The sequence below is a fragment of the Lactuca sativa genome, chromosome 1 (genome assembly GCF_002870075.4).
Source record: "Lactuca sativa cultivar Salinas chromosome 1, Lsat_Salinas_v11, whole genome shotgun sequence".
In the NCBI taxonomy this organism is placed as follows: Eukaryota; Viridiplantae; Streptophyta; class Magnoliopsida; order Asterales; family Asteraceae; genus Lactuca; species Lactuca sativa.
Window position 1 is genome coordinate 71318686 of NC_056623.2, and position 12692 is coordinate 71331377.

The 12692-nt window shown below is 36.9% G+C and overlaps 1 protein-coding gene across 1 annotated transcript; it reads right to left on the reverse strand.

Annotated features, from left to right (window-relative positions):
• Nucleotides 1-1869: 1869 nt before the first annotated feature.
• Nucleotides 1870-2412, reverse strand: LOC111916571 (major allergen Pru ar 1). The gene is made up of 2 exons (XM_023912232.1): nucleotides 2229-2412; nucleotides 1870-2156 (listed from the first exon to the last, which is right to left on the reverse strand). The coding sequence occupies exons 1-2, from the start codon at nucleotides 2410-2412 to the stop codon at nucleotides 1870-1872; spliced, it is 471 nt and encodes a 156-aa protein (XP_023768000.1).
• Between the last annotated feature and the right edge of the window lie 10280 nt (nucleotides 2413-12692).

The window sequence follows — 12692 nt, forward strand, 5'->3', positions numbered from 1 at the left end:
ATTAGTATTTCGTTGAAGCTGCTTTTTATAATTTATATTAAAAGGACAAAAGCTCAATGGACTAAAAGGCAAAAACTCAATAGCCTTAATATTTTGTAAAGAACCCAATACTCAATACTAAATTCGTTAAAGTTATACATAAATTTTAAAATTTATGTATGATTTTAACGAATTTAGTATTGAGTATTGGATTATTTACAAAATATTAAGGCTATTGGGGTTTTGCCTTTTAGTCCATTGGTTCTAATTACGCTTTAATGAAGTTTGTACTATTTGAAATTATATTTTGAAAATCGCAATCACTTTCGAATCACTTAATCAGCCAAGATAAATCAATCACAATGGTATATGATGTATCTTCTTGCAACCTCTTCCAAAAACATGTGAACACATTGCCCCAAACACAAAATGCAACATATTTTAGGGATAATGACTTAAAAGGGTAATATATTTTTCGATTTGTACACATTTGGTCACTGAGTTTTTTTTCATCCACATTTACCCCTTCAACTTGTTAAACTGTACACATTCAGTCCTTATGACCGGTTATTCCAGGTTAGCTGAGAAAAATGACTTAAGAGGGTAATATATTTCTCATTTTGTACACATTTAGTCCTTAATATTTTTGTACACATTTAGTCCTTCATATATTTTTTGTTTCAAAATAAGTCAATTTTGTTTTTTGTACTCATTCAGTACTTATGAATGATTTCTTTAGGCTTTTTCTCACGACATCTTACGTGGGACAATCATTGATAAAGTGTGTGAGGCTGTTGATGTTTATGTGCAAGGTCTCATTTTCACAACCATAAATTTTCATTTTTAAATAACGCAAAAGTCCCTAATTATAAATCCATTATTAAGAAAAAACGTTTATTTCAAAATACATTTATGGAAAATCAGAGTAATATAAGAAACGCGAAATCCTCATTACTGTTGATGAGTGTGTACAGTCATGCCTTCGCCTTCCCACGATCAACGATAGAACCTGAAAACATAAACAATTGGGTAAACATAAAGTTTAGTGAGTTTCCCCCAAAATACTTGATACAACAAATGTATTATCATGCATAACGAGCGCACACTCATCAGACTGGAATACCTTTACCCAATCACTCATCAGACTGGAATGCCAACATGCAACAGATCCAATTACTCATCGGACTGGAATACTTAGGGTTTGTCGGCATGTCGCCTTAACCCAACCGCTCTTCTCGAGCCTCCGTGCCTACGTCTTACAACCAACCCGCACCAGGTATCTTGGCCTACAACATATATCAGGACCACCTCAACCTATCCCACCACCATATGGCTATCCTACGTAAGATATCGTGAGAAAAACCTAAATAAATCATTCATAAGTACTGAATGACTACAAAAAATGACTTATTTTACAACAAAAAAATATTAAAGACTAAATGTGTACAAAAATATTAAGGACTAAATGTGTACAAAGTGAGAAATATATTACCTTATTAAGTTATTTTTACCGGCTAATCTGGAGTAGACGGTCATAAAGACTAAATGTATACAGTCTAACAAGTTGAAGGGGGTAAATATGGACGAAAAAAATGTCAGTGACTAAATATGTAAAAATCAAAAAATACATTACCTTTTTAAGTCATTATCCCCATCTTTTTTCTGTTTCAAATGGATGTAGGCTATATTCAAGCACAAAATCTATCATGGACTTCAACGACATACTCATAATAATTCATTAACCTTCTGAATCTTGTATACTTTCCATTACATTAAGAAACACTTTTAGGAGTCAAATTTTATTAATGGTGTAATATTATTTTCTTAGAAAACATTAGGAATCTTAAAAATGTAAAACAAGGATACAACACAACATTAAAATGAGAATCTTTAAACATATGCATCAGGATTTTTGAGGAGGTAAGCTTCCACAACCTTGTAAATCCCTAAAACCTTTTCTTTGCCTGCATTTAGTTCTTCTTCCTTGAGCTCAAAATCACCATGGGTATAAATAGTTGTGGTCATTTTCGCAATGGTGCCATTATCAGGTGATCCCTCAAACTTAATATCATAAGACACCTTTTCAATCTTGTCTGATATGCCCATACCTTCAATCAAACTATACTTGTATGTGAATGTCTTCTCATTCACTTCATCTATTTCGTGCTTCACAAAACCTACATACAAGAATTAAATTGAAAACAATTTCTTTGACGATATTAATACATATTGGATGAGTATAAGTTTACCTCCGACAAAGTTAATTTGCTTAATGCTTCCGGCCCCACCATCACCTTTGATAAACTCGACACTTTTAATAGCATCCGACAAGAGTTTTGGCATTAAAATGTGGGAGTCGATGATTGATGCTTTAAAAATTCTTGATGGAGAGATTGTGGAAGTGTGTTCATCGGTATATGTTAAGACACCCATGATTTTTTAGGCTAAAAAGATAGGTTGAGAAATGCTAATTTCGAGTGTTTTGGAGTATGGAGATATTGTTTTAGGCTAAAAGATGGGTTGTCTTTATAAGGTGAAGCGAGTAGAGGGTTGAAGGTGTACTTGGTGCATTTGTGATTGGACATTTACGTTGGCAATATCAATATTCTGTTAGTTGTCCATATTTAAAATGGGCTTACGTGCAATGAAGCAGATGAATAAAACAATTTTGAGTATAAGTTTCAACAATTTTTGTATTAGCGTTAGATCCATTTTATTGCTTTTTGCCTTATTTGAAATGGGCTTAGGCCTTTAGGCGCAACCGTTCAAATACCATCAAGTATTTAACCCCAAAAAAAAACACTAAAATCGACTTATCAATTTAAATTCTAATACAAAACGTTTCAGTATTTGATGAAGAGAATTATAACATTAGATCGTCCCTTAAATATATGTGTTTCCTTTTAATAGATTATCATCGACATTGATCGTTATAAAATGTTGGATAAGACTTGGTTATATTTCATAAGCTCTTTGTACTCTTTCTAATATTTTGGATACTTAATTGTTAGAAATACATGTCATGATTCATGAAAAAAATTACTATGTTTATCTTTATAAGAAATAATTTTCTATCAAGTTTGAAATCAAATAATTTTTTTTACCTAACCAATGGCTAATCTTGTTGTGGGCTCAAGTCATGTTGTCATGCTGTGGATGTAAAATATAGACATGAGAGTTGAATACCAAGTGTCTTATAGCAAATCAAATCGATATTAACCAACTAAATCCATAGAATGTTACTACATATCCCTATCTAATAAACAAAACCATATGTCCCTTCAAAACATCAAATTTCTGCCAAAGTTAAATATCAATTCTACCCCTTCTTTGTTTCACATAGAATTCGATATTGAAATCCATATAACGCCCTGTTTTGTTTCAATGTTTATCGCTGATTATCGGAAATAACAGTTGTACACATTAACTCAAATTCATTACATACCCGATTAATACCATATTATGGAATCCGATTTCGTATATAAGTTATGAATCAGTCATACTGATTACATTTAATTGAAATTATTATGTCAATTTAATCATATTCTGCTCAATATATACTTGAAACAAAACAGGGCGAACGTTCATTTACAACATCGTGTTTCCAAGGTTTTGCATCATCGACAATTAAGTTATTGGATATTCAATCACAAAGTTCAATCATTTCGGTAAGTTTCTGCTTCTCAATGTGTATATGTATTTATTGGTGTCAGGTTTTATTACTAACTGGAATTTCAATGATTGGATCTGCATATGTATTTAGTATATGGAAATATGGCCTCACTTTCATATCCACAAGCACATCTGTTACACGTGAACAGAAACAAAGAAGACAAAGATGGGGAGCTGCTGATAGTGGGTGGCGATGAGGTGGCAGACGGGCTTAAGAATTCGGAGGAGAGATCAACGGATTTTGGAGAAGCCTACCCGCATCGGAAAATAGAAACAAAATCTGCTATCTCTGCTATAGTGCTATATTAATGGCATTAGATAAAGTGATTGGTGGGTTTTTGATTTTGTTCAGATTACAGACATACTTAAAAACATACACAATCAATTCATTTGATGTGTTGATGTTTTTCTTTTTTTCTTCAATTTTTTATTGGATAACTTTATACAAAAGGGATGATGTTTTGCGGAATTGTTATTTCTTGATAAAGGGATGTAAAATTGTTAATGCTCTGTTCCTGTTACCGGTACTACTAATGGTATGTTTATGGTTTACTTTACTTGTATTCAAATTTGTGTGATTTTCTTTGTTTTCCATGTTTCCCTCTCCAAATAACAATATCGATCATCCCCTAATTCATACTAGCAACAAGAGAAAATGACAAAACATGTTTTTAGAGCTGCCATCTCAAGCTTTCTCCCTTCGATTATCATTCTTCATGTTTTGTTAATTGGGTTGGTAGAGTCTTTGATATTAGAAATTTAATAAAACAAAAACTTTTACTGGAAATACTTTTACCATAAATTGTTGTTTATTAATTTGATAACCTAATTTTGGTTCTTGGTAAATTTGTTAGTACTACATAAATGGCTTTGGGCTGATTTCTAATATAAATATTATGAAATGTTTGCCAATTTATCTTCTAACTTCACTTGTAGGGTTAAAGCATTATCTCTAGCATCAAACTATGATAATTTTTGTCATCCTAAGGTAAATACTTTTTGAATTTTTATGGCATGATTGTCGTTTTTTTTGTAAATTTTGATCAGGCTATGAAATTAATTAACAGGTGAGCTTTTTTAATCAATACTATGTTATATAAGAAGTGGTACTCCAAACCATCCTTGGAAGAACTAAAGTAATTTCCTTTTAACAAGTCTGGTGACAGGTCAAGAGAAACCAAACTTGGTTTTCAGAAACCAGACATGGACAGAAGCGAAAGGGCATTTTTGGAAAACCAAGCTTCTACAACTTTTTATAGTTTTGTATCCGCAAGTAATTTTCTCTTGGAGGTTAAAGGGGTTATAACATATGCTAGAAAAAAGGGGGGGGGGGGGGGTAATACAAAAGTTCATGCCATGAATAAAGAAGAAATTGGCAAGGTGCTTTTAGAAGAAGATGATAGATAAATCAGAGACCACAGATCAATTTTGGAGTGAAATCATACTGTTAGAAGTAATTTTGTAGGATAAGGGTCATATTTTTAACTAAATTCTAAACCAATTTACCAAGTTTTGTAACAGAGTATTGATCATTGTTGTAGATATGATGATTTATTTTTTGTGTTTTAGCCTTTTGCAATGAAGTGTATACAGACTGTAGCAGTAGCTATGCATGAAGAACAACAGTTTTTGAGGTGATTTGGAACGCATCGCATGTAAGACATCCGAACATACTGAAGGGTATATTCTCTTTTTCTCATAATTATAACATTCTACTTTTTTTTTTTAAAAAAAATATTTAAGTAGAATGATGCACTTTCAAAAGTGTATTCAAAGTATTTTATTGGGTAGACTATTCATAGGAAGAAATGAAAATGTGTAAAAATATATTTCTATTTCTTTTATTTTTTTGGTTCAGATGCTTGACGACTTTATATATGTTGCCCAACATGAGAACCAGATAATGCATCTATGGAACCCATTTGTTAGAAAGCAAAGGTAATTCAGTTAATCATAGTTCGTATTATTTTGATATTTATAGTAATAATATGTGTATATTTGATAATTACTTATTTGCATAAAAAGAGACCTTCAGGAGACGTGACATTGAAATCTACTATCTTAATAAAAGAGACTATATTTGATGACATGTCACTCTTATATTTCGTTTTCCATTCAATGTTAATTTACTTCGTTACCCTTGGTTTTCTTAAATTGTCATATATTCATTACCGTCCCATCGATTGAACAAGTTTTTGAAAATCCAATTGATTTTTCAAATTTCCGCTTAAAAAGGTTGTAATATAGTAAGATTTAAATGCATTTATAGACTAACCATATTATCAATACATTTAAAATGCATTATATTTGGAATTGATTATCAACTTCACGATATTTGTTTAATAGAATTCCATGATATTTGTTTAATATCATGACCTGCAATTGTTTATCTCAAAGATCCTCTGCGGATTTCAATCCAATTTAAGGGTATATATGTATATTACATGCGTGGTATGCCATTTACATATTTGTATATCTCAAGAATCCTCTGCAGAGAAAAAAAGAAAAATACTTTAACCTTTCAATCACTTTCATTCGGAAAATACATGTATTTGGTTCGTCTTTAATTTTTATTCCTATCTCATTCTATATGAATATGTGTACATGTCATTGTATCTGCTTAGTTGGTTTGCACTCTTATTTTTTATTATTGGTTTTCCAGCGACATTATGCTCCTACGATCATTGTTTTGTACTTCCTATTGGGGTTGGTTTGACCCCATTGTAGGTTTTTTTTTCTGATTTTTTTATTGGCAAATATTTTCTTTTGTACTGTTTCTTCCATACCTCTTTCAAATTCGATGACAAAGATACTTGAAACATATAATTTTGTTAGCAAAATGTATTTGGAAGGGAATTTTGGTAATTTCATCAATAAAAAGAAAAATTAAATTGAATTTTATCATTTTGGCAACCATGGAATGGAATCTCTAATTCCAATTCAAAGTTATATGACATATACCTTCCTTGCAGCAGACTTTCATAAGCTGAGTCTTTCAAGTCGTATATGGGTGGACAGGGGCAATTTTGTCACATAGTAGGATGCTATGGTACTTGTATATAGATAACAACATAGTTTCATTTTTTACTGATGTAAAAGAAGCAAATTATTTTGTCACACCCCAAAACCAGAATGACGGAAACGTTCTGGGGGTGGAGGACATCATGTATAGCATCACAACCAATGTATAATAGCAATAGTAGCAACGCAACCATTACATTGAATACTTAAATAAGAATGTGTACATCAATTTGGAAATTGTCTGAAACTTGTTTGGATTTCATCATACAAAATATATATAGAATATAAACATTAAACTCTTATTGCTCCAACTCCTCAAAAACCCAGCAGGTACCTGTCTACTGATTTCCTGAGAATACAAGCAGTTTAAAAGTATCAACATAAAGCTGGTGAGTTCATAAGCAGTAGTTTGTAATGAAACTTGTTGGTGAGCTAGCAGAAATGTTTGTATAGTCTTAAGAAAATCCGATATTTTCTTTAGTGAAAATGTAGTGTTATTAGTTCTGTAGTAACCCATGAATATCTGTATGTTTCCAAGAAAATCCGATATTTTCTTTAGTGAAAATTTAGCGTTATCGATTCCGTATAAAACCATGAATGTTCGTTACTAAAAACTGTAGTGATATGCAAAAATACTACCTCATGTGACTAGCCTAAGCCAATCATGATGTATAAGTATTTTGCATGTGAAGCCATTGCATAATTGGTTCTGTTTGAAAACCTTGGCTTTGGCCAGTATACGTAGTGTATTTTAGTTCTATTTAGTATAAAACCGTTGAAGAGTGTCAGATTGTAAACTAAAGGTGATTTATGCATAATGTGAGTCGTATAACCATACTTGATATGACTAGAGACCTTTCCAACATTCTTCAAGCGTCGAGTTAAATGACATTTGTCACCCTGGGCATGCTTGCCCAACTGTAGCTAGCAGTTCGGGTGTGGGATTGTCAGTCCCAAATAGATCTATTCACAAATCTCACGCTCTCCCTCCAGGAGACTCTGGTTATACTATGATAGAATTTATCCCTATACACCTAAGGGTACAGTAGTGAAGTAGAGCCTCACAGTATCATACAATCTAAATTACATGTAGTGTAGTAGCATTCTACCGTAGTGAAAGTTCGAATGTATACCGTTCGTAGTGATCATTACAGTTATGAAAACGTGATAAAGTAGTGATGCAAAATGTAAACTACTTCTGTCTTAGTGCATACATTTAGTAGTGAAAGTTTCTATACTTGTTATGTTTAGAAAAATCCCAAACTATACTGATTATAGTTTGCATGAGTAACGTAGTGAATAGCGAATTTGAAAAACTATGAAATTTCAGTGAAAAATGACCCTTATGCTCAACACAGTACAAAAGGGTTAAAGTATGAGAATTTCGTGAGTTTTGAAAACATTTATGTTTAGCTTGTATTCTCCCCCCCCCCCCCCCCTTCTTAAAACATTAAAAATACGAAAATATGTAGGGGTATGAACTCACCTCAGGTGATTTGAATGAATGATCGACACGAAATGCTGGATGTTCAAGTGAAGCCTTGAACACGCTTTGATCCTAATTAACATGTAATGACACATAAAAGAGTCAAATGATGGTATTTCACCACTAGATGTGATGAAGAACCATTCCAAGAACTTGGGACTACTTGCACTAAGTGTTAGGACCTCAAAGGATTGCATGAGTGAGGTGTATGGACACTTTAAAGGTGTTTTAAAGGTCCATACTTGCATTCCATGAAGTGTCCTAGGCCCAAACTTGGTTGTAGTACAAGTTTAGGGTCTTAAAAATGTTTTTGTGGTCCTATGGTGTGTGTATGGTCGCACAAATGAGTGGGCGGCAACACACAAGAGTGTGCTGCCGCACACACTAGTGTAGGGTCGTGCTCCTTCAACAAGATGAAGAACATGACGGGACTTTCATGATTCAAGGCCTAGATCAAGAGGTTCTTCAAGTATAACAAGCTAAGGGATGGATTACTCACGTGTTTGAAGCTTTGGAAGGTTCAAAGTTGGAGAAACTTGAGAGGAAATGATGTTGTGTGCTACCAAGGTGTTAAAGGAATGAAAGGAAGGGGGTACCCTTTATATAGGGGTAAAGGTGCTGCCAAGGGAGTGGGTGTGCGGCCGCACACCTGTGTGATGGCCGTACACTCCTCCAAGAGGTGTGTATGGCCCAATTTTTCACTATTCAACACCCGACTCATTCCTAAACTCAACCTTGGTTATATATACAAGCTTAGAACACTTAAATGACCCCTTGAATAGCACTAGAAATCATCGAAACAAGTTGAATATTGATTGAATTGATTAATTGTACAAGATTGAAATTCCGGGTTGTCACATCATCCCCTTGTTAGAAGGAATTTCGTCCCGAAATTCAAGGATAAAGTACAATCATGAACTTGGAAAGAGATGGGGATACTTCTGCTTCATTGAATCCTCACGCTCCCAAGTGAATTCAGGACCCCGCTTAGCATGCCAGCGGACCTTCACTATCGGGATGCGACTCTGTTTTGTACGCTTGACTTCCCGATCCATGATTTCGACAGGTTCTTCCATGAAGTGTAGCCCCTCTTCTAATTCAATCTCGTCAAGAGGAATCACAAGTGTCTCATCAGACAGACACTTCTTTAGGTTCTACACATGGAAGACAAAATGGATGTTGTTGAGCTCTCGAGGTAACTGGAGTTTGTATGCTACGGGACCGATCCTAGCAAGGATCTCAAATGGTCCAACGTACCTTGGGTTTAGCTTTCCACGTTTTCCGAAATGTATCATGCCTTTCCAGGGCGAGACCTTCAGAAGGACGCGGTCACCGACCTGGAATTCCAAGGGTTTTCATCTCTTATCGGCGTAGCTCTTTTGTCTATCCCGAGATGCTTTCAATAGCTCTCCGATTTGTACGATCTTTTCTGTTGTCTCTTGGATGATTTCAGGACCCGTGAGAGTGCTATCAGGGACTTGACCCTTGACTAACTGCGTGTCACCTACTTCAGCCCAGCACAGAGGGATCTGCACTTGTGGCTGTAGAGGGCTTCAAACGGCGCAGCCTTGATGCTAGTATGGTAGCTGTTGTTGTAGGAAAATTCGACCAAAGGAAGATGAGTATCCCACGACGCGCCGAAGTCGATGACGCAGGCTCTCAACATATCTTCCAATGTCTGAATTGTTCTCTCACTTTATCCATCAGTCTGAGGATGATAAGCTATGCTCATATCCAACTTAGTTCCAAGTGCCTTCTGAAGCGATTGCCAGAACCTTGAGGTGAACCTGCTATCTCGGTCAGAGATAATGGATACAGGTACCCCATGAAGGCGAACTATTTCTTTCATGTAGATCCGTGTAAGTCTCTCCATCTTGAAGTTTTCTTTGATTGGCAGGAAATGGGCGGATTTAGTCAACCGATCGACAATCACCCAGATGGCGTCGTGCCCACTCGGGGATCTAGGTAACTTGGTGATAAAATCCATTGCTATCATTTCCCACTTCCACTCAGGTATTTCTGGCTGCTGAAGTAAACCTGAGGGCTTCTGATACTCCACCTTCACCTTGGCGCAAGTCAAGCACTTGCCCACAAAAGTTTCAATCTCCGCTTTCATGTTTGGCCACCAATAGAGTTGTTTGAGATCCAGATACATCTTATTTGAACCGGGGTGAACGGAGTATTTCGTCTTGTGTGCCTCATTCATGACAACCTCTCTGTACCCACCGAACTTTGGGGTCCAGATCCGGTTCATGAAATAGTACACTTCGTCTCCCTTAACCTCTAAGTTCTTGTCCATTCCCCTCAATGCTTCATCCGTCACTTTCTCTGGTTTCAAGGCTTCCTGCTAAGCCTTCCTGATTTGTGCGGATAGATGGGAATGAACGGTCATTGTCAATGCCTTCACCTTTCGCCCGGAGTATTCCTTTCGGCTGAGGGCATCTGCTACCACATTGGCCTTGCCAGGATGGTAGCGAATTTCGGACTCATAGTCACTGAGTATCTCTACCCATCGTCGCTGTCTCATGTTTAACTCTTTCTGATCAAGGATGTGTTGCAAGCTCTTATGGTCGGTGAAGATAGTGCACTTGGTTCCATAGAGATAGTGTCTCCAGATTTTCAATGCAAAGACAACTGCTCCCAACTCTAGATCGTAAGTTGTGTAATTGACCTCGTGTGTCTTCAACTGCCTCGAGGCATAGCCAATGACCTTTCCTCGCCGCATGAGCACACAACCTAGGCCCTGATTGGATGCATCGCAATAGACCACGAGGTCTTCCGTCCCTTCGGGCAGGGACAAGATAGGTGCGCTACACAGGGCTTGCTTCAATGTTTGAAATGAATTGTCTTGCTTGACTCCCCAACTAAAGGTTACACCTTTCTGTGTCAGGGTAGTTAAGGGCTTAGCGATTCTGGAGAAGTTCTGGATGAACCTGCGATAATAGCCCGCGAGGCCCAAGAATTGCCGGATTTCTGTGGGTGTTTTAGGTGCAGACCAATTCTCTATCGCTTTGATCTTGGAAGGGTCTACGTGAACACCTTCCTTGCTAACCACGTTCCCAAGGAAATTTACCATCCTGATCCAAAACTCGCACTTCAAAAACTTCGCGTATAGCTTTTCCGCCCTTAATGTTTCCAAAACCTGTCTCAAGTGGTGTTTATAATCACTCTCACTCCGCGAAAAGACAAGTATGTCATCAATGAACACGATCACGAACTTGTCTAAGAAAGGGCGGCACACTCGATTCATCAGGTCCATGAATACTGCCGGTGCATTGGTCAGACCAAAGGGCATTACTACAAATTCGTAGTGTCCATAGCGAGTTCGGAATGCTGTCTTAGGCACATCATTCTCGTGGACTCGCAACTGATGGTACCCTAATCTTAGATCTATCTTTGAGAAATAACTGGATCCCTGAAGTTGGTCAAAGAGATCGTCAATTATGGGCAAGGGATATCGGTTCTTGATGGTCAGCTTATTTAGCTCTCGGTAGTCAATGCACATCCGAAAGCATCCATCTTTCTTTTTCACGAATATGATCGGAGCTCCCCAGGGTGAGGAACTTGACCTTATGAATCCTTTGCTGATCAGCTCATTGAGCTGGTTGGATAATTCTTGCTTCTCTGCTGGCGCTAAACGGTAGGGAGACTTAGCTACAGGAGTAGCTCCGGAGATTTTGTCGATACGAAACTCGACTTGACGTTCGGGAGGAATTCCTGGGAGATCTTCAGGAAAGACATCAGGAAAGTTGCAGACTTCGGGGATGCTCTCGAGGTTTTTAACTTTTTGTGTCCCATTAACAACATGAGCTAGAAACGCATAACATTCCTTCCGTAGGTACTTCTGAGCTTTGATGCACGAGATGTTACGAAGGTTCGAACTAAATTTGTCACCATAAATCATGAGGGCTTTGCCAGAGGGAAGGTTGAGGCGAATAGATTTTTTGAAACAAAGGATATCAGCATGATTAGGGCTCAACCAATCCATACCGATAATGACATCGAAACTCTTGATAGATACAGGCATAAGATCGATAAGGAAGGAATGATCGCCTAAGGTAAGAGTACATCCTAGGAATATGTCGTTCGCGCTCTCTTTCTCTCCATTAGCCATCTTGATGGTGAACGTTTCGGTTAAAGGTTGGAATTTACATTTGATTAGATGTTTGAATGCATGACTAACAAAACTCGTTTCCGTATTGGAATCGAAAAGAATGCATGCATGAGAGTTGTCAAGGAGAAACATACCCATAACAACGATAGGATCAGCGACCGCTTCATTCAGGCCCATTGCCAAAACTCTCCCTGTATTACCACCAGTCGTTGCCTTGGGGCAATTTCTCTTGAAATGGCCAACCTCTCCACATCCATAACAAGCTTAACCAGCACCTGCTCCCGCTGTCTAGTTGGTGGGTTGGGCTGGCACCTTGCAGTATCGAGCTGTGTGACCCTTCTTCCCACAGTTGTTGCAACTCAACTCACAGCAGGGTCTATGATGATGGAAGTCACACTTGTTGCACAAAGGTAATTTCCC

Excerpts from the sequence above, each read along its gene's own strand:
- LOC111916571 (XM_023912232.1), bottom strand. The coding sequence starts at position 2,412 with ATGGGTGTCTTAACATATACCGATGAACACACTTCCACAATCTCTCCA. Across the intron at positions 2,157-2,228 it reads GCAAATTAACTTTGTCGGAG|GTTTTGTGAAGCACGAAATA; the intron begins GTAAACTTATAC and ends TCTTGTATGTAG.